The sequence below is a fragment of the Schistocerca nitens genome, chromosome 1 (assembly GCF_023898315.1).
Source record: "Schistocerca nitens isolate TAMUIC-IGC-003100 chromosome 1, iqSchNite1.1, whole genome shotgun sequence".
In the NCBI taxonomy this organism is placed as follows: domain Eukaryota; kingdom Metazoa; phylum Arthropoda; class Insecta; order Orthoptera; family Acrididae; genus Schistocerca; species Schistocerca nitens.
In genome coordinates, this window is record NC_064614.1 from 283,473,353 (window position 1) to 283,499,806 (window position 26,454).

The 26,454-nt window shown below is 45.0% G+C and overlaps 1 protein-coding gene across 1 annotated transcript in view; it reads right to left on the reverse strand.

The window, feature by feature from the left end:
- Positions 1-23,496: 23,496 nt before the first annotated feature.
- The window catches only part of LOC126248163 (lachesin-like), a 1,464,009-nt gene continuing 1,461,051 nt past the window's right edge, over positions 23,497-26,454 (reverse strand). Inside the window, exon 11 of the mRNA XM_049948938.1 lies at positions 23,497-23,783. Coding sequence (XP_049804895.1) covers positions 23,755-23,783 — 29 coding nt within the window. The 3' untranslated portion in view covers positions 23,497-23,754. The remainder of the gene's footprint in view (positions 23,784-26,454) is intronic.

Genomic DNA, 26,454 nt, shown 5'->3' on the forward strand with positions numbered 1-26,454 from the left:
AACCCCACATTTCAGCAGGATAATGCACGAGCGCATGTTGCAGGTCCTGTACGGTCCTTTCTGGATACAGAAAATGTTCGACTGCTGCCCTGGCCAGCACATTCTCCAGATCTCTCACCAACTGAAAACGTCTGGTCATTGGTGACCGAGCAACTGGTTCGTCACAATACGCCAGTCACTGTGGTATCACGTTGAAGCTGCATGGTCAGCTGTACCTGTACACGCCATCCAAGCTCTGTTTGACTCAATGCCCAGGCGTATCAAGGCCGTTATAACGGCCAGAGGTGGTTGTTCTGGGTACTGATTTCTCAGGATCTATGCACCCAAATTGCGTGAAAGTGTAATCACATGTCAGTTCTAGTATAATATATTTGTCCAATTAATACCTGTTTATCATCTGCATTTCTTTTTGGTGTAGCAATTTTAATGGCCTGTAGTGTAGAACATCACCACACTGCACCATCACTGTTAGCTGATAGTCACACAACGTGTTTTCCCGTTTCTTCAACTGCCTCGTGTTGTGGGACCAGTCCCATTTGGCGCTATAGTCACGGTGAACTCATGCGATGTGAAATCCATTTTCTGTACACAACTGGGATATCTCTGGTAACAGGCTCTAAAGCTTACATTCATTTTCACAGGGTAGTCAGTATGTTATGTTAATTTATCTATCTCATTCTTAAGATTTACAGAGCATTGTGTATATCGGACCGGGACTCTAACCTAGACATTGGGAGGTGGAGATGAGGTTCTGGCTGAAGTAAAGCTGTGAGGCCGGATCGTGAGTCGTGTTTGGATGATTCTACTGCTAGATCACGTGCCAGCGAAAGGCAAAGTTTCCAGGTTGGAGTCCCGGTCCGGCACGTAGTTTTAATCCACTAAGAAGTTTCAGATCAGTGTACATTCCACTGCAGAGTGAAAACTTATTTCAGAAGTTTATGTTCACCACCCGTCGACGACGAGGTCAACAGAGATGGAGCACAAACTCTGACAGGGGAAGATGGCAAAGGAAATATGTTCAAATGTGTGTGAATTCCTAAGGGACCAAACTGCTTAGGTCATCGGTCCCTAGACCTTCACACTACTTAAACCAACTTCAACTACACTATGGTAAGAACAGCAAACACACCCATGCCCGAGGGAGGACTCGAACCTCCGGCACGAGGGGCCGGCAAAGGAAACGGAAAAGGTAGCAATGCATGGAGCAGGGTGCGGAAGATGCTACGGCACAAAACAGAAAGTTCTTTCACAAATTTTATTTGTTTCTCACAAGCGCAAAATAAGTTAATTGTATCATAGAAACGGACTTCAAACAATTTAGAATTAGATTTTAGCACCTTTATATTATTCATAGTTAACAAATAAAGAAATTCGATCATTAGCGAACCATCTTCTTTTCTGAAATAAACACGCCGATCCAAAGTGTTAGTACCTCCTTTTGAAATGACTTCTCAAACATATTCAGTTTCGAAAGCAACCCAAACTGGCCACCTAAATTACTACAACTTGAAATAGCAGAGCTAAAACCGCGTAATATAAATCATTACACAAAAAGGAAAACGCAGAGGTGTTGCAAATGCTAATTATCAATGAAACTGAAATCCGTGCTGAAAAAATTAGGGCCTCCAAGTTACATTCACGCTCGATAGGCAAGCTCGATGCACCCTTACTCAGAGGAATAAGCATTATTCGGCATACAGCTGGACGTGTCAACTACTCTGTGTATTAAAAAGGTACACACAAAAGTGTTTCATGCTCGGTAAAACTAAGGTTCACATCATCTATCTGTGACACACTTGATCCACAGCCTTTAAAAGAGATTCATAATCTTCTAAAAGAAGGAGTAAAAAGTAAAAAAAAGACAACTAGGTCAGCCGGAGCTCATTGAATATCAACGTGACTACGTGAAATTATGTAAATGGCCTTTAGCGCCGTTAGTCCTAGGATTTGAATTTAACTGGCAAGGGGTCACACCTTTTGAATGTAGCAACAACATTCACTTAATATTATTTTCAACCGCCTCAAAATCCAGCCAGGATCACTACATGGAAATAGGTCTTTGGTGAGTCGCTCAATACTACTTCTAGGTTAGTAATATCCAAGCTCACCAGACGGAATAGGGTTCCAGTGCGTTCTTGAAATTCATTGAATGCCTTCGGTGAAAATAAATGCACTTTACAAATCACCGCATGGCAAGCGAAGCGCACATATGCGTGCCTCCGTAACCCAAAGCCAAGGGATTGAGACTCTCCCAGAGGTGAACATCCATCGGTTGGCCACGCACCACTTGCAGGGAACTATAACGGCTAAATACAATTTGTAGCAATATAACAATCGCCTCCACTCACGCGAACTCCAGCCGAAGAAGTCACCCTACCACGAATTTACCGTAAACCCTTGGTGCAATCCACTTGAAACAGAACCTAATGCTTAACAGCAAAGACCAAGCAATCACTACTAGGAATATGGACCGAGTGAGCCGAGGATGACCTCAGCGTTAAGTTCACTTCTCCGCCTCTTCATGTGTCAGACAAAGTCTCTGGTGCTCACGCAGCTTAACGATACGAGCCGGGACACGTTGAAGAGAATGCCCGTATCCTTTGAAAATATATAACTCCGGAATTTGGCTTGTACGATTTAGAAAAACCACGTCATCGTCGGCAGGTGAGCGTGTACCGTAAGTGTCTTCTAATCACATAGTTACTAGTTCGCATCTCGCTAGCAGCAGCTTGTTTTATAATTTTTCTTAATTTTCATATTTATTAACAAATGGATATGTTAATTAGCAAATGTTTCGTAAAATTAAGCTCTTTTTTATTTTCAAATCTCAAGAAAATTAGAGTATTCACTAGAAATCAGACTGTGGTAGAAAATGCGAAACATAAAACAGAAAACAAAAAAAATATTTATTTGTGGAGAGAGAACAATACCATTGATCTCTATGCACTGGGCGACAAAAATGTTAGACCTCCAGAAGAGGAAGAGAAAACAAACGAAACTTCACGGGCTCAGAGGGCGTGTGATATTATTTAAATGATTGCAGAATTGAGTGAAATTTTCAAAGAACTTGGTAGTATGAACACACTTATCAGTACTACAGCCCTATGCCTTCCTGAACATAGTCAGTTGGGAATGGTCTCGTAAAGCCGTTGTATCCTCTCCTGAGGCAGGCTAGCCCAGAAATTTTGTAACTGGTCCCTGACGTTCTCGATATTGGCAGTGGGTCGGTCTTGACGTCCAGTCGGCAAGCCGTTTTTAGAGACACGGGGCAATGTGTAGGTGAACACTGTCCTGTTGAAGAATGTCACAACGATGCTGTCTCTTAGTGATGTTGGATGTCGGTGACATACATAGTGTTATGCGATTAGAGTTCCGTCTACCAATAATAGCCTGCACCTGAAATCATACCCTATGGTTCCCCATACCACGACGCTAGGAATAACATCGCTGCCTCTTTCCAAATAATTGGAGTGTAGGAACCTCTCCCATCTTCCCCGCCATATCCGCCGACGATGGCCATCCAAAGTAGTGCAGAATCATGATTCATCACTGAACACAAGGCGGCGCCATTCATCAGCGGTCCATACTTCCCTCTCACGACACCATCCCAAACGCAACCGTTTGTGTTGTGGGGCTAACGACTGTCTAACATGGGACGGTGATACTATTATATTCTAATTAATTAATTTCTTTACTTAAGAAATTTTGTGTAAGAAAATTCTCTCCTTCTTAGTTATTAATGGAATTTTTAGTTATGATTTCCAGTGGTTTTATTTAGGTTTTAGCTTCAGTCTTTTAGAAGCTAAAGAATATGAGTCTTTGGTTTTAAATACCACAGGAGAGCTAGATATATGTCCTGCAGCGTCGATCTCGCTGATACTCCTCGTCGAAACTGCTCTACCTCAGATCTCTAATATGTTTATTTCGCTACGAAGATCGTTCGTCATAACTACGTGCTACGTTGTATGATGCGTATAGAATGATGTGTCTAACTTTTTTATCTACAAAAAGTTTATTGCTTCTGAAATGTTCTCTCGAAGAATATTGACCGTGAGAAGATGCAGGCTCGCACTGTCATTGCACACTGCACCTCCGATCGATGTACGTCACGTGATATCTGAAGAAAGTTTGTCAGAGCTTTCATAAATTGATAAATACACACCTTGAATGCGTATTATTTTCTTGAATTTGTTTGATGTGCCATCAACTAACTAAACATTCACAATGGAGCTTAATAGCGTCGCACAACAATAGCAAAATCTCTCCATAAAACACGTCCGATCTCGGTAATCGCTTCACACAGAGTCACCAAATATACATCTTTGGTTACTTATCCCAGAGAGATGCGTCCGTAGCACGGAATGAGAAATTCTCGCAGGCCGTTTATGCTACTCTTGGGATTAAAAATTCGTGTACATAACAAGTTCAGTTGCTTAACGTTGGTTCCCTATCAGTGTTCTCTAATACGAGTGCTTTACCGTGTCGTATCGTTATAGTTTTTGCACCGCTTAACAGCGTTGGTATATTAGTAGTTATTACCCCAGGAGAGCTGGGAAGTTTTTAGTGTGCGTAGTCCTCTCGTGCCGGGCCCCTGGCCATGTCAGGCGGACCCGTGTCCACTATGGAGAAGCTCGCGGACCAGCCCTCGCGCCCCTCCGACTCTTGCATATATATCTGCTATTTCGGCGTTGGTGTATTAGTAGTTATTACCCCAGGAGAGCTGGGAAGTTTTTAGTGTGCGTAGTCCTCTCGTGCCGGGCCCCTGGCCATGTCAGGCGGACCCGTGTCCACTATGGAGAAGCTCGCGGACCAGCCCTCGCGCCCCTCCGACTCTTGCATATATATCTGCTATTTCGGCGTTGGTGTATTAGTAGTTATTACCCCAGGAGAGCTGGGAAGTTTTTAGTGTGCGTAGTCCTCTCGTGCCGGGCCCCTGGCCATGTCAGGCGGACCCGTGTCCACTATGGAGAAGCTCGCGGAGCAGCCCTCGCGCCCCTCCGACTCTTGCATATATATCTGCTATTTCGGCGTTGGTGTATTAGTAGTTATTACCCCAGGAGAGCTGGGAAGTTTTTAGTGTGCGTAGTCCTCTCGTGCCGGGCCCCTGGCCATGTCAGGCGGACCCGTGTCCACTATGGAGAAGCTCGCGGAGCAGCCCTCGCGCCCCTCCGACTCTTGCATATATATCTGCTATTTCGGCGTTGGTGTATTAGTAGTTATTACCCCAGGAGAGCTGGGAAGTTTTTAGTGTGCGTAGTCCTCTCGTGCCGGGCCCCTGGCCATGTCAGGCGGACCCGTGTCCACTATGGAGAAGCTCGCGGAGCAGCCCTCGCGCCCCTCCGACTCTTGCATATATATCTGCTATTTCGGCGTTGGTGTATTAGTAGTTATTACCCCAGGAGAGCTGGGAAGTTTTTAGTGTGCGTAGCCCTCTCGTGCCGGGCCCCTGGCCATGTCAGGCGGACCCGTGTCCACTATGGAGAAGCTCGCGGAGCAGCCCTCGCGCCCCTCCGACTCTTGCATATATATCTGCTATTTCGGCGTTGGTGTATTAGTAGTTATTACCCCAGGAGAGCTGGGAAGTTTTTAGTGTGCGTAGTCCTCTCGTGCCGGGCCCCTGGCCATGTCAGGCGGACCCGTGTCCACTATGGAGAAGCTCGCGGAGCAGCCCTCGCGCCCCTCCGACTCTTGCATATATATCTGCTATTTCGGCGTTGGTGTATTAGTAGTTATTACCCCAGGAGAGCTGGGAAGTTTTTAGTGTGCGTAGTCCTCTCGTGCCGGGCCCCTGGCAATGTCAGGCGGACCCGTGTCCACTATGGAGAAGCTCGCGGAGCAGCCCTCGCGCCCCTCCGACTCTTGCATATATATCCGCTATTTCGGCGTTGGTGTATTAGTAGTTATTACCCCAGGAGAGCTGGGAAGTTTTTAGTGTGCGTAGTTCTCTCGTGCCGGGCCCCTGGCCATGTCAGGCGGACCCGTGTCCACTATGGAGAAGCTCGCGGAGCAGCCTTCGAGCCCCTCCGACTCTTGCACCGCCGCCCATCGGTGAGAACAGCGTCGGAAACGCCGCTCGTCCCGGCCTCCCGTCGCGCACAATGCTCCGCCCACCTCGCAACGGGCGAAGGATCGCTTGAATCGCGCCAACCGCCACAAATCGCCGGTGGACACCACCGGCACTGAAACCGATCATCATGAAGACTGTCCACCGTCGCGCGTCAGAGTCCGTTCATCCGCGTCGTCGTTGTCGTCCGACGATTCACCTGACCGCCTAGTAATTGATCTTTGTCGTAGTGAGGCGGTGAACACATCGGCTCTGTCTGACCACCGCCCGGCTGTACCTGCACCTCTTTCTACGCCGTCCCGCCAACGTTGCGAGTCCTCTGGACACCCTGACCCAGTCGGAAAGTCCTCTGGCCGTCGCTCCAGACGCCCCTCCGCCCACGCGGGGTGTGGTAGCAGCGGATCGTGTTCCGATACCCCCCTGCCGGGGGACGCCGCACCGGATGGTCCTGTGGATGAGGAAATGGCTCATGCTCCCGACCCTCCTTCACAAGAGGTAAGCCCTCTGAAGAAAGAGAAGATACCCCCCCCCCCCCCATTGTGGTATATAATGTCACTAACTACACGAAACTGAACACTGAGCTCCAGCGGCTCATTGTCGGACAATTGAGAGCTGTTTACCAAAAAGATCTGCTTGACAGTAGGGACGACTATGTTACCATTCTCGATTTCGTAAAATCAAAGGCGATGCCTGACTTTACCCACCAGACGTCGGGTAATCGCCGCACCAAAATCGTCATCAAGGACTTGCCAGCAGAGGTTACTGCAGAGCAGGTCAAGCAGGAACTGCTTCGACTCGATTTCGAAGATCCTTTGGTCCACCAGTATAGCAAGAGGAATCCTGAGACCAGGGCATTGATCCCCTGCCCTACCCACGTCGTCTCCCTTTCCCGGAGGGAGGACATAGAGCGGATTTACCAAATCCGGTATCTTCTGTACACGAAAGTCCGGATTGAATCGTACGAGGGCCGCAACGGGCCAGCCATCTGTCGCAAATGCCAACGTTTACAACATACTGGGAATTACTGCTCCCTACCGTTGCGGTGTGTTAAGTGTGCTGGCCCACATTTAGCGGAGAACTGCACACTCCCTGCTTTGGAGAAACCTACCTGTGCCAGATGTTTGGTAACGACGCACGATCCCCACCACATGGCATCCTGGAGGGGGCGCCCTGTTTATCAGAAGGCACTCAAGTCTTCTCGTCCGCCAAAAAGAAACCAAGAACAAATCGACCTCCCCCACCGCTACGGGACATGACCAACTATCCTGTTTTGCGGGGTCAGCCTGGTGCACTGTCCTCAGCAGCCACTCTGGTACCAGCCACTCAGGCACCAGATGGTTCGGTGGCTCTTGTGCCCCTTCCTGCCCAGACTCCCACGACATCCTTTGCTGCTGCAGCCCGGTCTCCTCCTCATTGTCTGTCTTCCGTGATGGCTCCCACTGCACACCAACTACAGGAGCCAGCTGCAGCTCCGTCCAGTCCATATGTGGTTCTATCTCAGCCCTCTGCCCCTACTCACACTCTGCCTACTACCACACCTGCACCTGCGCGCCGTAGGGGCAAGCAGACGACCCAGACCCTCCCCCAGTGGTGGAGACTGATGCGTCCTTTCGGGCGGACATGCGCGAAATCCTCCAGGTCATCTCCTTTTTCACGAAACCCCACATCCGGGCTGTTATTCGTGACACTGCACAAAAAATCCGTCAGCCAGAGGACGGGCTCTCCAAGGTCATCGCCCTAGTGGAAGGGCTTAGTAAAATATTGTTGTAATGGGAAATGGACCTCCACACCACCACCAGCCCCCTCGGGATCTTGTCACTTGCATTTTTAATGCCAATGGCATAAAACGTATGAAGACGGAATTGAACACCTTCCTCCATGAGTATCGTGTGGATGTTTTACTGGTCACAGAAACACACCTCAAACCGGCAGACGATTTCCGCCTTCGCAACATGGTGTGTTACTGCTCTGACCGCCTCCACTGCCGTGGTGGAGGCACAGCTGTATTCCTCAACAAAGCTCTTGTCCATACCCAAGAGACTCTCCAGCCAATGGAACACATAGAGGCCACAGCGGTTACCATCTCCACACGCCTTGGTGCCATTACCTTTGCAGCAGCGTATTTGAGCCCAAACAAGCCACTGCTGGAAGCACACCTCCGCACATTGTTATCCTTCGACAGGCTCATCATTGGGGCAGATCTCAATGCCAAGCACCCAGCTTGGCATTCTCGCGTGTCTAACCCCAAAGGCCGGCTCCTCCTTGACCTGGAGGATACTTTAGCACTATCAGTCTATGGCCCCCACGAACCTACCCATATCCCAGTCCGTACTAACTGCCAGCCAGACGTTCTGGATGTGGCCATCTTCAAAAACATCACCGCTCAGTTTTCACTGGAAGTTCTCCACGAACTGGCCTCTGACCATGAGCCAGTACCCTTGCACCTCACCAATGCTGCGCTTTCATTTGATGTTCGTTCCACTGTGACCCTCACCAATTGGGACAAGTTTGCCAGGGTACTTAATAACACCACTCGACACGACCTCGATTTGACAACACCGGCCAATATAGTCCGTGCTGTGGATTACCTTACCGCCAAAATACAGAAAGCAGTGAAACTCTCCAGTGAAAGTCTGGCACGCCCACCATGGACACATCCTTTGGCGGGACTAGCCCCCATTCTACGTCCAATACTTTCCAATCATACCTGCCCACGTTAGGTTAAATTTTTCTGCCTGACTCATGTAGTACGGTCAACGTCAGAGGGTGGTACGGGACTACAAGTCCCACCGCCACACCTCCGAAGTGGATTGCAGTGACGCAGTCACTGCCCTGTGGATGAATTTACTGCCACACCAACACAGTTAGACCCCAATAGACCGGTGACGCTGTATTGTAACATAAAAAAAAAATCATGTTCACAGCCAGTATTCAGCGATGGGTATATGTAGCTCTGAACGCCGGTAAGGCTATAGTAGTGTATTTCAGAAAACGGTGCACCGCTCTCCGCCGCAATACGTCGATTGCAGGCGCACAGGTGCCCCGGCCCCGAACCATCACCCATCTTGGGGTCCAGATGGATCGGTAGCCCCCGCCCCCACCCCCCGACTGTAATGCGGAGTGCGTGCAACCATTTCGGGGCCAAGAAGGACCATAAGCCGCCCCCCCCCCCCAACCCCCACCGCCATCCGGAGCATATTGCCTACAAGGGTCAAAAGCTCACTAGTGCCTTGCACCCACCCCCTTGCAGTAGGGAACTTAACCTGCCTACCAAGCTCCGCATCTAGCGAACAGTCATCCTGCCCGCCCTCACGCATGGCCCCGCCTCATGGGCCACGGTTAGTCGATTGCAGGCGTGCAAGTGCCCCGCCCCGAACAACCACCCACCTCTGGGTCCAGATGGACCATAAGCTGCCCTTCCACTGTAATGCGGATTGCGTGCAGGCGCCCTGGTCCCCAACAACCACCCATCTCGGGGCTCAGATGGACCATAAGCTGCCCTTCCACCGTCATGCGGAGTATCCCGTCAACAAGGGGTAAAAGCTCACTAGTGCCTTGTACCCACTCTTTTTCACTGCTCTTTTTACTTGAAGTTTGAAAGCTGTGCCCAAACTAACGGAATTTTGTCCTGCAGTCTGGCGCAAGAATCCATAGAGAGGCAGTGGTGACATGACAGGAGCCTCCGTCCTGTTAATAGAACAGCCACCAAACGTCGAGTCTTCACGCAGCTGCCAGGTCTGGAATATTGTTGCCACAACGAAGTACGGGAACCAGGCTGTAGTATATGTGACCTGAAGTGCCCCACGCAAGAGCTCGGAACTGCGATTACCACGGATTACGTGGTGAAGAATGATGTCCTGTAAAAACAGGGATGGGTCGGTCCACCATAAATACTGTCTTTCTCCACTATGCATGTTCTGTCACCACTTGAAGCGAGCTGCGAAAGCTACTCCACGACAGTCAATCACTTTTTGCAAAGCAACCAATCTGCTGTTACTAGCTGCTAAACCACGGACTGCGCCTAAGTCCAGATGACGCCGGGACCTGAACTGGTGCCATTCAGCTTTAGGTCTCTGTTGCTCCATCTGACGCTAGTATCCCCACTTTGGATCCGCACTAAGATACCACCAGTGCTAAGCCGCACGACTTATACGGAGCCTGCTGTTGTCTGTTGGCCTTTCAGGTGAAAGTGTGCGAGGCAAAAAGAGAGGGAGTGCAAAATTATTATTTGCTTGTGTGCAAATACGTTCTGAACCGGTCCTGGAAGACGACGGATTCGCGTCCTTCCATCGGCATAATAAACATGGTACCAGGACTCGTCAGACCATGTAACGCGCTGCCACTGCGCCAGCGTCCAGTGCCGATGGCCACGCACCCATTTTAATTGTAATTGCCAATATTGTGGTGTATTTTAGTGTCTATTTTTAACTGAATATCGTAGGACAGATTCCCGTTTATTTGAGGTGTCATTTCTTGAATAAAGATTATACAACGTAATTCTCTGTAGTGTATATCAATTACAGACGTTAGAATCTTTCATTTTATCATTACTTTTATTTTATTAATTCGCGATTCTAGCCAATGCATATACAAGTAGGGCGCAGGGTCACAGCTACAAGTTACTACTTGCAGCGTATTAGCTCGGAGCATGAAAGCAGACATGCGCGGCTCGACCGTACGACTGCCTCGCGCTATTCTTTTTAAATAGAACCGCGAGTAGCCCCAGTACCTAAGGTACTAGCATCATCAAGCGAAGTCGCATCTGGTATTCTCGTATGGGATACTGTTCGGAAGAGCAGCTACCCATCAGTAACCATAAGGTACCATCGCACTCGTTGTTTGAATGAATAAGTATTTTTAATTTATGTAAATAGCATATGTTTATGACCTTGCTTCTTACCATTCATGACTACAGTATCTATAAAGGTTTCTGTGTGGGACAGACTTCCGTCATAGAGACGATTCGTACATGAAAGAGTGAAGTATTATGTTAGCCAAGGCATTCAATGAATGTCTAAGGTGAATAAGGTGTAAGCGTACATGTTGATTTTGTATTAGGAAGCTCGAGGAAACTTGCAGTTTTTGATGCAACACAAAATGAGAAGTGTTAAGGGAGGGTTAATCGTGCCGCTTGACAGACATGCACTGTGACAGTGGTGAAGCCAGTGAATATTAGTGTACTAATCCGAATTTGTTGTAGCAGAGGTTCCCAAACTTTTGTTTGTCACGCCCCCCTTCTACCGAAAAGAAAACTTCCGTGCCCCCCCCCCCCTAAAAAATATAGAGATTTTTATTAATTATCAAGAAACTATTGAAAAATTTGTGATGGTGACGTCATGTAACATGGTGGGCTGTTAATGTATCGAGTCGCAGTTATTGCGTCATCAGTCTAGTCTTGTGATTATAAGCCACTCCGAAAGTAAAGAAAGTCCTTGGTAAACAAGGAAAAATATTTGCGACCTTTGCAGATTAGTGGGTGCGGGAGTTTATTTTAAGTTGAGTGTAGTTTATTACTTTCACTCATTATCAAAAATAGTCACTCAGTCACGGTGTTAAAGAACATCATTGATTTGTACGCCTATAGCGCTCCCCATTGTCATTGCGCATAGGTTGGCATTTATATCTACATCTACATCTTCATCTACATTTATACTCCGCAAGCCACGCAACGGTGTGTGGCGGAGGGCACTTTACGTGCCACTGTCATTACCTCCCTTTCCAGTTCCAGTCGCGTATGGTTCGCGGGAAGAACGACTGTCTGAAAGCCTCCGTGCGCGCTCTAATCTCTCTAATTTTACATTCGTGATCTCCTCGGGAGGTATAAGTAGGGGGAAGCAATATATTCGATACCTCATCCAGAAACGCACCCTCTCGAAACCTGGCGAGCAAGCTACACCGCGATGCAGAGCGCCTCTTTTTTTTTTATCACTATGGGACTCAACTGCCGAGGTCATTAGTCCCCTAGAACTTAGAACTAGTTAAACCTAACTAACCTAAGGACATCACAAACATCCATGCCCGAGGCAGGATTCGAACCTGCGACCGTAGCGGTCCTGCGGTTCCAGATTGCACTTCGGCCGGCCAGGGCGCCTCTCTTGCAGAGTCTGCGACTTGAGTTTGTTAAACATCTCCGTAACGCTATCACGGTTACCAAATAACCCTGTGACGAAACGCGCCGCTCTTCTTTGGATCTTCTCTATCTCCTCCGTCAACCCGATCTGGTACGGATCCCACACTGATGAGCAATACTCAAGTATAGGTCGAACGAGTGTTTTGTAAGCCACCTCCTTTGTTGATGGACTACATTTTCTAAGCACTCTCCCAATGAATCTCACCCTGGTACCCGCCTTACCAACAATTAATTTTATATGATCATTCCACTTCAAATCGTTCCGCACGAATACTCCCAGATATTTTACAGAAGTAACTGCTACCAGTGTTTGTTCCGCTGTCATATAATCATACAATAAAGGATCCTTCTTTCTATGTATTCGCAATACATTACATTTGTCTATGTTATGGGTCAGTTGCCACTCCCTGCACCAAGTGCCTATCCGCTGCAGATCTCCCTGCATTTCGCTACAATTTTCTAATGCTGCAACTTCTCTGTATACTACAGCATCATCCGCGAAAAGCCGCATGGAACTTCCGACACTATCTGCTGGGTCATTTATATATATTGTGAAAGGCAATGGTCCCATAACACTCCCCTGTGGCACGCCAGAGGTTACATTAACGTCTGTAGACGTCTCTCCATTGATAACAACATGCTGCGTTCTGTTGACTAAAAACTCTTCAATCCAGCCACACAGCTGGTCTGATATTCCGTAGGCTCTTACTTTGTTTATCAGGCGACAGTGCGGAACTGTATCGAACGCCTTCCGGAAGTCAAGAAAAATAGCATCTACCTGGGGGCCCGTATCTAATATTTTCTGGGTCTCATGAACAAATAAAGCGAGTTGGGTCTCACACGATCGCTGTTTGCATCTGCTCGACGACCCTTCTTGAAGACTGGGACTACCTGTGCTCTTTTCCAATCATTTGGAACCTTCCGTTCCACTAGAGACTTGCGGTACACGGCTGTTAGAAGGGGGGCAAGTTCTTTCGCGTACTCTGCGTAGAATCGAATTGGTATCCCGTCAGGTCCAGTGGACTTTCCTCTGTTGAGTGATTCCAGTTGCTTTTCTATTCCTTGGACACTTATTTCGATGTCAGCCATTTTTTCGTTTGTGCGAGGATTTAGAGAAGGAACTGCAATGCGGTCTTCCTCTGTGAAACAGCTTTGGAAAAAGTGTTTAGTATTTCAGCTTTACGCGTGTCATCCTCTGTTTCAATGCCATCATCATCCCGGAGTGTCTGGATATGCTGTTTCGAGCTAGTTACTGATTTAACGTAAGACCAGAACCTCCTAGGATCTTCTGTCAAGTCGGTACATAGAATTTTACTTTCGAATTCACTGAACGCTTCACGCATAGCCCTCCTTACGCTAACTTTGACATCGTTTAGCTTCTGTTTGTCTGAGAGGTTTTGGCTGCGTTTAAATTTGGAGTGAAGCTCTCTTTGCTTTCGCAGTAGTTTCCTAACTTTGTTGTTGTACCACGGTGGGTTTTTCTCGTCCCTCACAGTTTTACTCGGCACGTACCTGTCTAAAACGCATTTTACGATTGCCTTGAACTTTTTCCATAAACACTCAACATTGTCAGTGTCGGAACAGAAATTTTCGTTTTGATCTGTTAGGTAGTCTGAAATCTGCCTTCTATTACTCTTGCTAAACAGATAAATGTTCCTCCCTTTTTTTATATTCCTATTAACTTCCATATTCAGGGATGCTGCAACGGCATTATGATCACTGATTCCCTGTTCTGCACATACAGAGTCGAAAAGTTCGGGTCTGTGTCTTATCAGTAGGCCCAAGATGTTATATCCACGAGTCGGTTCTCTGTTTAATTGCTCGAAGTAATATTCGGATAGTGCACTCAGTATAATGTCACTCGATGCTCTGTCCCTACCACCTAAACATCTGAGTGTCCCAGTCTATATCTGGTAAATTGAAATCTCCACCTAAGACTATAACATGCTGAGAAAATTTATGTGAAATGTATTCCAAATTTTCTCTCAGTTGTTCTGCCACTAATGCTGCTGAGTCGGGAGGTCGGTAAAAGGAGCCAATTATTAACCTAGCTCGGTTGTTGAGTGTAACCTCCACCCATAATAATTCACAGGAACTATCCACTTCTACTTCACTACAGGATAAACTACTACTAACAGCGACGAACACTCCACCACCGGTTGCATGCAATCTATCCTTTCTAAACACAGTCTGTACCTTTGTAAAAATTTCGCCTGAATTTATCTCTGGCTTCAGCCAGCTTTCTGTACATATAACGATTTCAGCTTCGGAGCTTTCTATCAGCGCTTGAAGTTCCGGTACTTTACCAACGCAGCTTCGACAGTTGACAATTACAATACCGATTGCTGCTTGGTCCCCGCATGTCCGGACTTTGCCCCGCACCCGTTGAGGCTGTTGCCCTTTCTGTACTTGCCTAAAGCCATCTAACCTAAAAAACCGCCCAGCCCACGCCACACAACCCCTGCTACCCGTGTAGCCGCTTGTTGCGTGTAGTGGACTCCTGACCTATCCAGCGGAACCCGAAACCCCACCACCCTATGGCGCAAGTCGAGGAATCTGCAGCCCACACGGTCGCAGAACCGTCTCAGCCTCTGATTCAGACCCTCCACTCGGCTCTGTACCAAAGGTCCGGAGTCAGTCCTGTCGACGATGCTGCAGATGGTGAGCTCTGCTTTCATCCCGCTAGCGAGACTGGCAAACTTCACCAAATCAGATAGCCGCCGGAAGCCAGAGAGGATTTCCTCTGATCCATAGCGACACACATCATTGGTGCCGACATGAGCGACCACCTGCAGATGGGTGCACCCTGTACCCTTCATGGCATCCGGAAGGACCCTTTCCACATCTGGAATGACTCCCCCCGGTATGCACACGGAGTGCACATTGGTTTTCTTCCCCTCTCTTGCTGCCATTTCCCTAAGGGGCCCCATTACGCGCCTGAAGTTGGAGCTTTCAACTACCAGTAAGCTTACCCTCTGCGACCGCCCGGATCTTGCAGACTGAGGGGCAACCTCTGGAACAGGACAAGCAACGATGTCAGGCCGAAGATCAGTATCAGCCTGAGACAGAGCCTGAAACCGGTTCGTCAGACAAACTGGAGATGCCTTCCGTTCAGCCCTCCGGAATGTCTTTCGCCCCCTGCCACACCTTGAGACGACCTCCCACTCCATCACAGGTGAGGGATCAGCCTCAATGCGGGCAGTATCCCGGGCAACCACAGTCGTAGTCCTATCGGGGGATGATAGCTGACCATCCCCGACAAACCCCCATCCGGACCCCCACAGTGAAGCCCATTGGCAACAGCCTCAAGCCGTGTGACCGAAGCCAACACTGCCTGAAGCTGGGAGCGAAGGGATGCCAACTCAGCCTGCATCCGAACACAGCAGTTGCAGTCCCTATCCATGCTAAAAACTGTTGTGCAAAGCACGTCTGAACTAATCTACAGAGAGCGCAAACAAATCGACACAAAATTTAAACGGTTATTAAAATACAAGATTGCCTAGTAAATGCAGTAATGCTGCTACTTGCGCACTGCTGACACACTGCTCGGCGGCGGAAGGAGACTACGCGATTTTACACTATTCAGGTACTAAAACGCGATGCTACAACTCTCAAATACTATAATACCACCGAAATTTATGAATTAAACAATGCAAGTACCAAAAACACGCAAAGAAATTAAGAATTAAACTATGTAACAAATGAGTGAGCTAGGAGTATACGACTTGCTGCTGCAGCTGCTTATCCAACGGCGGCAGGGAGCACACTCAACGACGACAGTTACCGAACGACGACAAAGGCCCAGTTCCCAGAACCAGACAAAAAATAAAAAATTTGTTTCACGCAATAGTCGTGCAGACTACACAGAACTTTAAAAAATATGAATAAAACAACTTCCTTACCTTGATTACATTCCCTTGCTGCACACCATTTCTTCACCCGTATACGATTTTAGGACTACTCTTCGCTTGCCATATCTAGGATAAACTTTCGCTGTGTCTTCATCCAGAAGAAATACTATTATTAGTTGAAATAACATACCACACGTAACATCAGAATCCGTAAGGATCACACGCAGTATTTATACGTTTTTAAATCAGATTCACTATGTTTATTTTATATTGTTTCTTCGAAATAGTTTTTTTTATAATTTTACAGTATTACCTACATGTAAGGATAGTTACCAGGAAAATAACAAGCTCTCTTATAATAAGACGTATTTGTTATAAAAATGTTATTTCCACACACATATGGCAAGAAACAAACAAATAAATCAATGTGAAGGATGAGCTTCCATATTTTTTACAAGATTTTGAATTCTTAGCTGAATAGTAGAAACTGCACAATGTAAATCATTGGCAATACTGAGTTTGCTTCTAAGCTTATTTTTTATCGCCACTACCGCAGAAAATGCTCTTTCGCAGAAATAAGTGCTTGAAAATGGTAAATACAGTTTCAGTGCTTGTTCTGCTGTGCTGGGATACACCGTGAGATATTTCACCCAAAATAAAGGCTTATCCATCTTCTCAAAGTAATACTTCGCTGCAGAATCATTTTTAATTTCTAAGACTTCCTCTTGTAGTCTGTCTGGCAACACATCCACGTCAAAGTGAAATGGATCCGTCGCTAACCTATAATAAATTTTATCATCACAACTGTTAGGGAAGTATCGTTCGAATTCATCAGTGAGGTGCTGCAAATGGTTTGATATTTTACTCTTAGTATCAGTATCCTTAAAATCGTTTTGAAATCGGGCTTCTTCCAGGATTCCAAACAATCTGGGAAAGCAGGAATAATTGCAGGCTAAAATTTTACGTTTCCATAGTTGCAACTTATCAGTAAACGCTTTGATGGCATCCCGATGAAAAATTATGTTTGACTCTCCACCTTGTAATTTCAAATTCAATGTGTTTAAAGATTCGAAAATATCTGACATATAAGCCAATGCAACATGAACACCGGGCTTTCTAAATTCCACATACAATTCAGTTTGTTTGTTATTTTCCAAAAACTGCATCACTTCGTCTCGAAGTTCAAATAATCTTCCTAGCATATTTCCTTTTGAGAGCCAGTGTACTTCTATATGAAGTACTCTGCTCAGAGCGAACACTTGTACTAGTTTCGCATTCACGTTTGTACATTTTTCTGGTGACAAAGGGCATAACCCTGGCGTCCAAATTACGAACCCGCCAGTTCATTTGAGGCGTATACAGACTATTAACGTCAATGTAATTGCATCACATGGGGATCCGCGGGTTGACAGGGTAATAAAACGGCATTTTTGCAGTTACGCAGTATAAGTGATAATTACTCTGATGAACATAACCTACTACGGCTAAAAGTTATGACATGATTACGCTCAGTTCATGTGTACAAATGTACGGAATAGTTAATACCTGACTTTTCTGTTTTCCAATTGTCAGAAGTAAGTTGTTTACAAATCTGATATATTAGAATTAACGCATATCGCCTTCGTAATTTTGAGAGTTTCTGTGTGTGACATTCTAAACGTGACATTCTAAACGTGATCTTCAAAAGCTGTATGTTCAAGGATAGGTTATTGAGATAGGATTGCGGGAAGTGGGACGACAAACGATTGCATTCAGCACCATAATCTATCATTAATACCTGCACATTCATTTTTATTAAAATATCGATATTAAAAAGAAATATTAGGTTTATACCATGAACTCCACCCGCGCCCCCCTTGCAACATTATCACGCTCCCCCAGGGGGCGCTCCCCCCAGTTTGGGAACCTCTGGTCTAAGGTGAATAACGTGTAAGCGTACATGTTGATTTTGTATTAGGAAGCTCGAGGAATCTTGAAGTTTTTGATGCAACAAAAAATGAGAAGTGTGAAGGAAGGGTTAATGGTGCCGCTTGACAGACACGCACTGTGACAGTGGTGAAGCCAGTGAATATTAGTGTACTAATCCGAATTTGAAGTTGTACGTGCTATAAATGCAGTGGAGAGGTGGTGTTATTATTAGAGGTTTTTCTCTTTGTTTTCTTAACAAGAACAGTTCCTATATGACGAAGGAACTACATTTTGCAGTAAATTACGAGAGAATGATGTTCTGAAAAGAACTGCAGTATACTATCACTGAGGACCAATTTTAAACAGATACCATCGTGAAGATTAACCAGGCAGACGAGGGTTAAGTCATGGACAAAATACATAAGTAATGAGGTCACCCAAAGGTCAAGGTGTTGGTAATAAATAAGATATCGTGGGTGATATTATTTGTACTGTGTACCTCTCACAGCAGTCTAGCAATGAATCTACATCCAAAGAATTTCTGTGTTTTTCTGTTACATAGCAGTGAAACAACTGATTTATGACCACAGAGTTGACAGTCAAGTCTTTAAGGTGAGAGGTTCATTAAGAACAAAGATTGATAATCGAAAATTCATATCAAGAACCTGGCCCATGAGTTGGATCGGATTTCGGTAAAAACAAATGTGGTATGGTACTTTAGAACTAGCCTGTGGTACCCACATTAGTTGTGCTCACCTTTTCGTTATTGAATTTTCCTAGTAAGCAGAGATGGGAGGCGTCTGGAAAATGTGGTTGTGGGACATTCGTTCCTGTATTGATGGAAACCTCACAATGAATAATGTAATGCAGATTCAGTTACTGGCGTGAAGAGAGTAGGCGTTGATAAGGTTTGGAACCCCTACCTTCCAATGAATTTCATCCGTCAGTCTATTAATTACAATAAATTTGTTATAATACCTGCCATATTTACTCATTTGCTGAATTGGATGCAGACTATGTTTAATACAGGTTATTATTTCTGTGTGGAAGTAATATGCAAGTCACTGTCATTGCTGGTAAAGTTATATCTTTTCAATTTTTTGCTGATACAAGTCGTGTGCAATGGACAGATGTGTGCAGTTAATAATTTTAGGCTGAATCAAACTGTTCTTGAATCAATGAATCAGATTTTGGTAGTTGTCTATAACAGTTTTGTGAATAACTGTCATAACGTTTGCATGAAGTTAGCTGTTTTAGTAAAGATTGTATCTAATGATTAATGCTCATGTATGCGTTAAAGATAAAAGCAGATTACACCTATTCTGTCACACTGTAGGAAGATGTACAGGAGCGGACCTTGAGATGAGACGTGCATGAGAACAGTCCGTTAAGGTTACACCCATGGTTCCTAAAGGTGTAATGCGATAATGGGAGGCTCACAAGTCTGAAGGAGCCGACCAAGAATACACTTTGACTCTCCATATGCTGGCAAGCCTCCTCCGAGGCCACGCTGGGCCGCCAACAGTTGATGGTAATGGGCCCATTACTCATTCACGCTGTGTTGGGTGAGGTGAATAGTACTACGTCGCGTAGGATTGCCTCACACTGTGCATTATGTCCATGCCTTCCCTCTGTCAAGCTACTCCAGACCATGTGGCGTGCGACCTCTCGCTGCGCTGAGCAGGTTCTGGTAGACTCCGAGTCATCAACAGCTACTTGTCCCATGCGAGGTACGTGGCAATAGCAATCCGCTGCCTGTGGCTTCCACTTCACCTACTTCTCTGCTGCGGTTCATATTTCACCAGCTCAGAAAAATACTCAAACTCGTGCAGTATTGTGTTTATAATTGCTATGCTGACATGGGTCCTACACAAGGACACATAACATTTCCCAGCCCATGTGACACTATTGAATGATACATATTTTCTTTTGAACATTCTTGTCATGAACAAAAACACAGAGTCTCCCATAGGCTGCGAAAAAGTTTCTCCCAAGACACTGATTATTGGAGTTTGGCGTGAGGAAGCAGATGCAGATTGAGTGAACAATGACCAGGAACTATGAAGTGGGAGGACAGTTTCATCAACAAAGTTATGTAGCTCACTATCAACAGCGCTAACGATGGTACACCACTCAGGCAACTGAAAGGATATTATAAGCAACCTAGGTCGTTGGTTCCTATTAAACATTTGATTTGCCAGTATGGAGCCACATTTCTACACCTAGTAAATGTTGTCTGCGTACATGTACAGTCATTGAATATACTGATATTAACTGATCCCAGAAATGCGTTCAGTATTTCCCACTGTTCGAAGATGTATGAAACAGTGATGAGAACCCAACCGTCTGCAGATTATTGCGATTTTACAATCCATCTGGTCAAAGCATCATTTTAAAGTCTGTATTTTTCTCTGCCCGCTTTTTAGACGGTAAAGTAGTAGGAGATGATCCCCTTTTATTAAACTGTATGAGAACCAACACACAAGGCACATTTGCTATCATCACCCTTTTCGATATTTTTATTCTATTGTGTGACAATTTCTTTACCACACTGAGTCTAAGGTGGGCTACCTATTTCATTGTGTGACAATTTATTTACCGCCCTGAGTCTAAGGAGGGCTACCTGAGTTTCGGTAGGTTCAACCAAAACAGATTATTGTGACAGCCAAAACAGCTCGAGAGCTGAGTTGGCGTCTTCCAACGCTCTGCAAATAGGATTATTTACATGCTTACAAATTCCGAGAAGTATTTAAATTTTCTATTTTTCAAATTTTGCTACAGCATGATTTTGAACAACTCTATTTTTATTTGTTATGGTCCTTTATTGTTTAGATATATGTATAGATAAACGTGCATGGATCTTTGAGAATTTGCTTGTCCATTGCCTCCCTGGTTTATTCTTTATATATATATAGTGAGATGACAAAAGTAATGGTATACCTCCTAATACTGTGTCGGACCTCCTTTCGCCCAGTGTTGCGCTGAAATTCTACGTAGCGTGGACTCAGAAAGTCGTTGGAAGTCCAATGAAGAAATACGGAGCCATGATGTCTCTGTAACCATCCACAGTTAAGGTAGTGTTGTCGATGCAGGATTTTGTGCATGAATCGATTTCTTGATTGTGTCCCATAAATGTTCGATGGGATTCAAGTCGGGTGAACTGGGTGGTCAAATCACTCGCTCGAATTGTCCAGCCATGAAAGGCTGCAAATGGTCTCCAAGTAGCTGGATATTAACATTCATAGTCAGTAATAAGTTCAGTTGTGCCAGAGGACACAGTGCATCCCGTGTAAACACAACCCACATCATTACGAAGTCACCACCAGCTTCCACTGTGCTTTGTTGACAACTTGAGCCCATAGCGATGTGAATTCCGCGTCACACTCGAACCCTACCATCAGCTCTTACCAAATGAAACCGGGTCTCATGTGACCAGGCCACGGTTTCCCAGTCGTCTAGGGTCCAACTGATATGGTCACGAGCCCAGGAAGGGTGCTTAGGCGACGTCGTGCTGTTATCAAAGGCGCTCTCTTCGGTCGTCTGCTACCATAACTCATTACCACCAAATTCCGCCGAACTGTCCTAATGGATACATTCATCGTACGCTCTACATTGATTTCTGCGGTTATTCGACGCAGTATTGCTTGTCTGTAAGCACTGACATCTCTACGCAGACGTCACTGCTCTCGGTCGTTAAATGAAGGCCGTCGGCCACTGCGTTGTCTGTGGTGAGAGGTAATGCATGAAATTTGGTATTCCGGCGTACTATTCAAACTGTGGATCTCGAAATACTGCGTTCCCTAACCATCTCCGAAATGCAATGTCCCATGTGTCTAGCTCCAACTACCATTCCTCGTTCAAACTCTGTTGATTCCCGTCGTGCGGCTACAATCACGTCTGAAACCTAATCACATGAAGTACAAATGACAGCTCCTCCAATTAAGTGCCCTTTTGTACGCTATACTGCCGCCATATGTATACATGCATATCGCTGTGCCATGACTTTTGTCACCATAGTGTGCGTGATAGTGGAGTAGTCAAATACTTATCATCATACGATAACGGTAGTACCAGAATTGATACGTCTATCATCTCTGCTGCACCTCTGCGTAACACTAAATCTTTCTATATCTCATTCCGAATTTCAGCCAAAACCGCTCTGCGTTCAATAAGACATTAAGACTTTATTTTTTATCATCTGTGTACCTACCCTGATTGCGTGTACCAGCTGTTTCCTGTATTCTACCATGGAACCAGTGCCTCGGTCACAATGTAAACGATCCATACTGCGCTCATCCCTTTCCTTCCTTTCATATGCTCTGCTAATTTTATCCTAATATTTCTAGCACTTCCCTTGACCAATAATGATTTTCTCCACATTGATTCCTTTTGTGCTGCTGCCACACATTTCTCTTATATGTCATTACTCACCTTTGACATGAACGTAATAAGAAATTTGTTTTACACCTTGCTAAGAAGTCTGACATTCAAATTGTGGAGCACAGGTTTTATTCGGAAAATCTACATATTGGCTAGTGCCTAGCCATTATCAATGCACCATTTCATAGTATCAATGCATGTTCTAGGACGTCCGCCCGCTGTTGTTCTCCCGAAGTGATACTATGAAATGCCACATTGATAATGGCTAGGCACTAGTTGAAATCTAGATTTCCCGAATAAAATCTGCAAGAAAAGGTCGAGTGATTGCTGTTCTCTGTCATTTTAAAGTCATATCACAGTCGTTGAGTGCACCCACGTTCATAACGGAATGTAAACTGAGGTCTGACATTTCTTAAATTCCACGGATTCATTACTATGTACTCCGTCGTTATTATCCTTGTTGTCATTATTGTTGTTATAATAATAATAATAATTATTGTTATTATATTATTATTATATAATAAAAATTGTTATGTTGATTCACCAAGAAGATCTGCTTAAATGTATGAGAGATCTAATGGCCCTAATATTGACAAGTGAACCAGATGGACAAAGAATTAAAATGCCATCTTCATTTAATACATTTATGGATGTGGTGTTCAGTACACCTAGGAGGAATGAAATAAGATAAGAAAGGCCGCGAATGCAAGGCATATGCAAAATATTATGAAAAAGAAAACACTGGTGTCATGGCCAAACAAAGCGTAACAAAAATTGTAGAAACAAGATCAAGGGAACGTGAAACGACTAGGTAAACTTCAAGAAAAATATTTTTCACCTTTTATTTCACACATTTTATTTAAAAAAGACATAAGATATATTAATTTAAAAAATTTCGCTTTATCTTAAGAAATATAATTTCAACAAAAACACGTAACATTATCCATAGCTCAATTGAAGTGCTTGAGGAAGGTCCAGAATTACACAATTATCATGAGAAATGTGGACCATCAAACCTTATACCTTTACTTACTTCTGAAAAAAAGAAAAAATGGTTTTTAATCATTTAAGGAAACAGCCATTTAAGAGACACCACCAAGATATACTTTCAAGGCAAGCTTCGAATTGTGTACGATTGTTTTAAAATATTAAAGTTTACATGATTCCACCACACTTAACAAAATCTTACAATTTCTTTCACTTAAGAAACAGGAAGAAAACTCTTAAAATATTAATGAATTGAGAAAAGAGGGAAAAAAACATTTGGCAACCCACGGCCAACGTACACCTTCAAGGCAAGCTTCCAATTACGTATTATCGTTTTACGTAACTCTTGATTCGGGGAGGCGTCTGCCGAGGAGACGTGCAACGGTTGTCGCAGGTCTGGGCGTCCTTCCACCCTGTCAGACTGGTGTCGTCTTCTACAAGGAGTGGCCCTCACGCCGGCAATCTAGAACACACCATGGCATGTGTGAAGCATGTGTGAACGACTGGTTGCATGTCCCTAGTCGAGAAGTAGTTTGATAAACACGCGTGGAATAAAAATATAAGTTCAGTGCGAAACAGCAGAGTACCTTTGTAAAACCACAGTCAATATGGAAACATCGAGCTACCAGGAGCTCAAAAGGCAATGGGCAGAAACCAAGGACCGCAACTCCACACGGCCGTATAGAAAGAAAACACCAGAGATAAAACAGACCCAGAATAACACAAGAGGTGTCCGACAAATGCAAACGTTAAAGCAAGCAGCTGCCCAATTTAGGTCAACTCAGCGGAAGCAGCAACTTGCACACTTCGCGGATGGAGTTAATTATACACCCATTCCCCCAAAAATGTCAGGAAATATACAGAACAGAACACCGAGTGGGTCTTCAGATTAACTGGATAAATATAACTCAACCGCCAACAAGGAGACACCAACCAAACTTATTCTTTCAGTAATTTACGTAAGCAAATAGCTAAGCCACAAGTCAGGGCTTGCAGCTGGGGTCAGAATTCGTGTTCGGGATCACAGCACTACAGCAGCCACGCTACTACATAAGAGAAGTTAAAAGAGAATCACTAAGTAGTGGAGAAATGATAGGGTCAGGACTCAAACACCTACGGCCCTCTCGTTCTAAAAAAATCGATGGGGCCTTCTCTTGTCCGTTCTGGCTGTCGCGCCATAACCCCTGCTGCCACTTCCATTCGGCCAGAGGCAATACTCCCCACTGAGTTGCAACCGTGACTCCGCCCGCCTTACGGACGATCGAGCCCTCTCACGGCCACCGTCGCTGAAATCGAGCTGACGCCGCGAGGCCAGCGCCTCCACCAGAACAAGAATCTCTCAGAAATGAACAAACAAACGACAGACAGATCCCGGGAATTTGAGGGGAGCTGAGCCACGCGCCTCACCTGCTGTTATGTAGAAGTCATAAGCACAGTGCAGGACTTCAGTTATAGGAAGGGTTACGATTAAGTCAAATGATAGGGACTTTGAGTAATGTAAGGATTTTTAAAAAGAGGACATTGTAGTGATAGTGGGTAGGGCAGGAAAGAGCTTGAATAGGGATGGAGCATACGACATAGTTCTTGAGCAGGACCTGATAGCTCCCTGACACGTGACAGCAACATACGCTTTCTCAAGCTATTCATGGGTAATGAATGGCCACGCATTAATGGAGCTCAGAGGCTGATTACTTTGGGTTTAAGAGTGGCACTCATGGCAGCCAGCTTTACATACATTACTCTGATACCACTTGGGACTATCAATACATGGAGCTTCGCTAGGGATGTCTTACACCTAAACTGGACTGGGAAATTAAGATCTGTACACCTGATTCATGAAATGTAGAGAGTGGATCTCTGGCCATGGTCAAATACCAGTTGACATGTGTAGGAGAGATTTGTCTCTTTACGATAAATCGAGGAAAGAAATTTCCCCTGCATAAATAGCATCTCTGGTAGTTAAAGAATATTATACAACGAACACTCACAAGACAGATTCTGACACGCCAAACAGAACGCATGCTAAATTTTATAAACAAAGAAAAGTACCGGAAAAAGTATCATGGGACTTCTCACAGACTTAGCTATCCTTCATCAAAGCATCCAAAGCATGCACTCAATAAAAATTATAAAAACAGCAATTTGAAGATGAGCTCCAATCCTTGAACCGCACAGTAGTTTCTGTCACAGAACTGGTGAAGAGAATTTCACAGGCCCTATTATCGTCGTATGAAAGGACAGATTCTTGCTGTACTACTTCTGATAATGAGAAATGCATGAAAAGTATAGAACTAGGCTTTCACACTATCGAATAACTTCTTTGCAAAAGAGTGTTGTACACTCAGTATAAACCGAACGCGGTAGCACTGTTACATATAGAATTGCCTTGTATTTGGGCGGATGGAGGTTCCAATCCACTCCAGTGACCCTGATTCAGGTTTTCTGTGGTTCGCCTAAATGACTTTAGGCAAATGCTCAGATGGCTCCCATTATAAGGCCGCGGCCGTATACCTGTCCCATACTTGTCAGTCTAACCTTGTAAGTACGTAAATGCCTGTCAGTCAGTCATCAATCGCCAGCCTGCTCACTGATCGGCAACCCGCTCGCCAGACGCTCTCAGCTCTGTTACTAATCCCAACTACAAACGGAGCGGATGACTTGGTGACTCCAGAGCCTTCGTCTTGATTCCTTCTCGACCCCGAGTTCTCCATCAAGTAATCTCACGGTGAATGTGGTTCATTATGATAATAATAGTGTATATTATTAAATTTTATTTAATTTGCTCATAAAGATTACAGAAGACACATCGTGTACATTTTACCTCATTTTAAGATTTCACTATTTAAAACACTTCATCTTAATAGTGTTTTAACGTATAACATAATAAGTTTTTCAGTGCTTCATGATATACTTCAAACAGTCTGCCTTCTCATATCAGAACTGCATGTGATATTCTATAAAATTTTACCGAAACGTATAAAAATAAGGAAATACTGCTACCGCCTACAGGTAAATTCCAGTACTTGTGCCTCTTCATGTAACTAAAAAGACTATGAAGTTCACCATCGTCATTTTGTTCGTGACCAGCTGGCCCTCCACTCCAGCCCATTTTCGTTTGCCCCAGCCCATAAGCA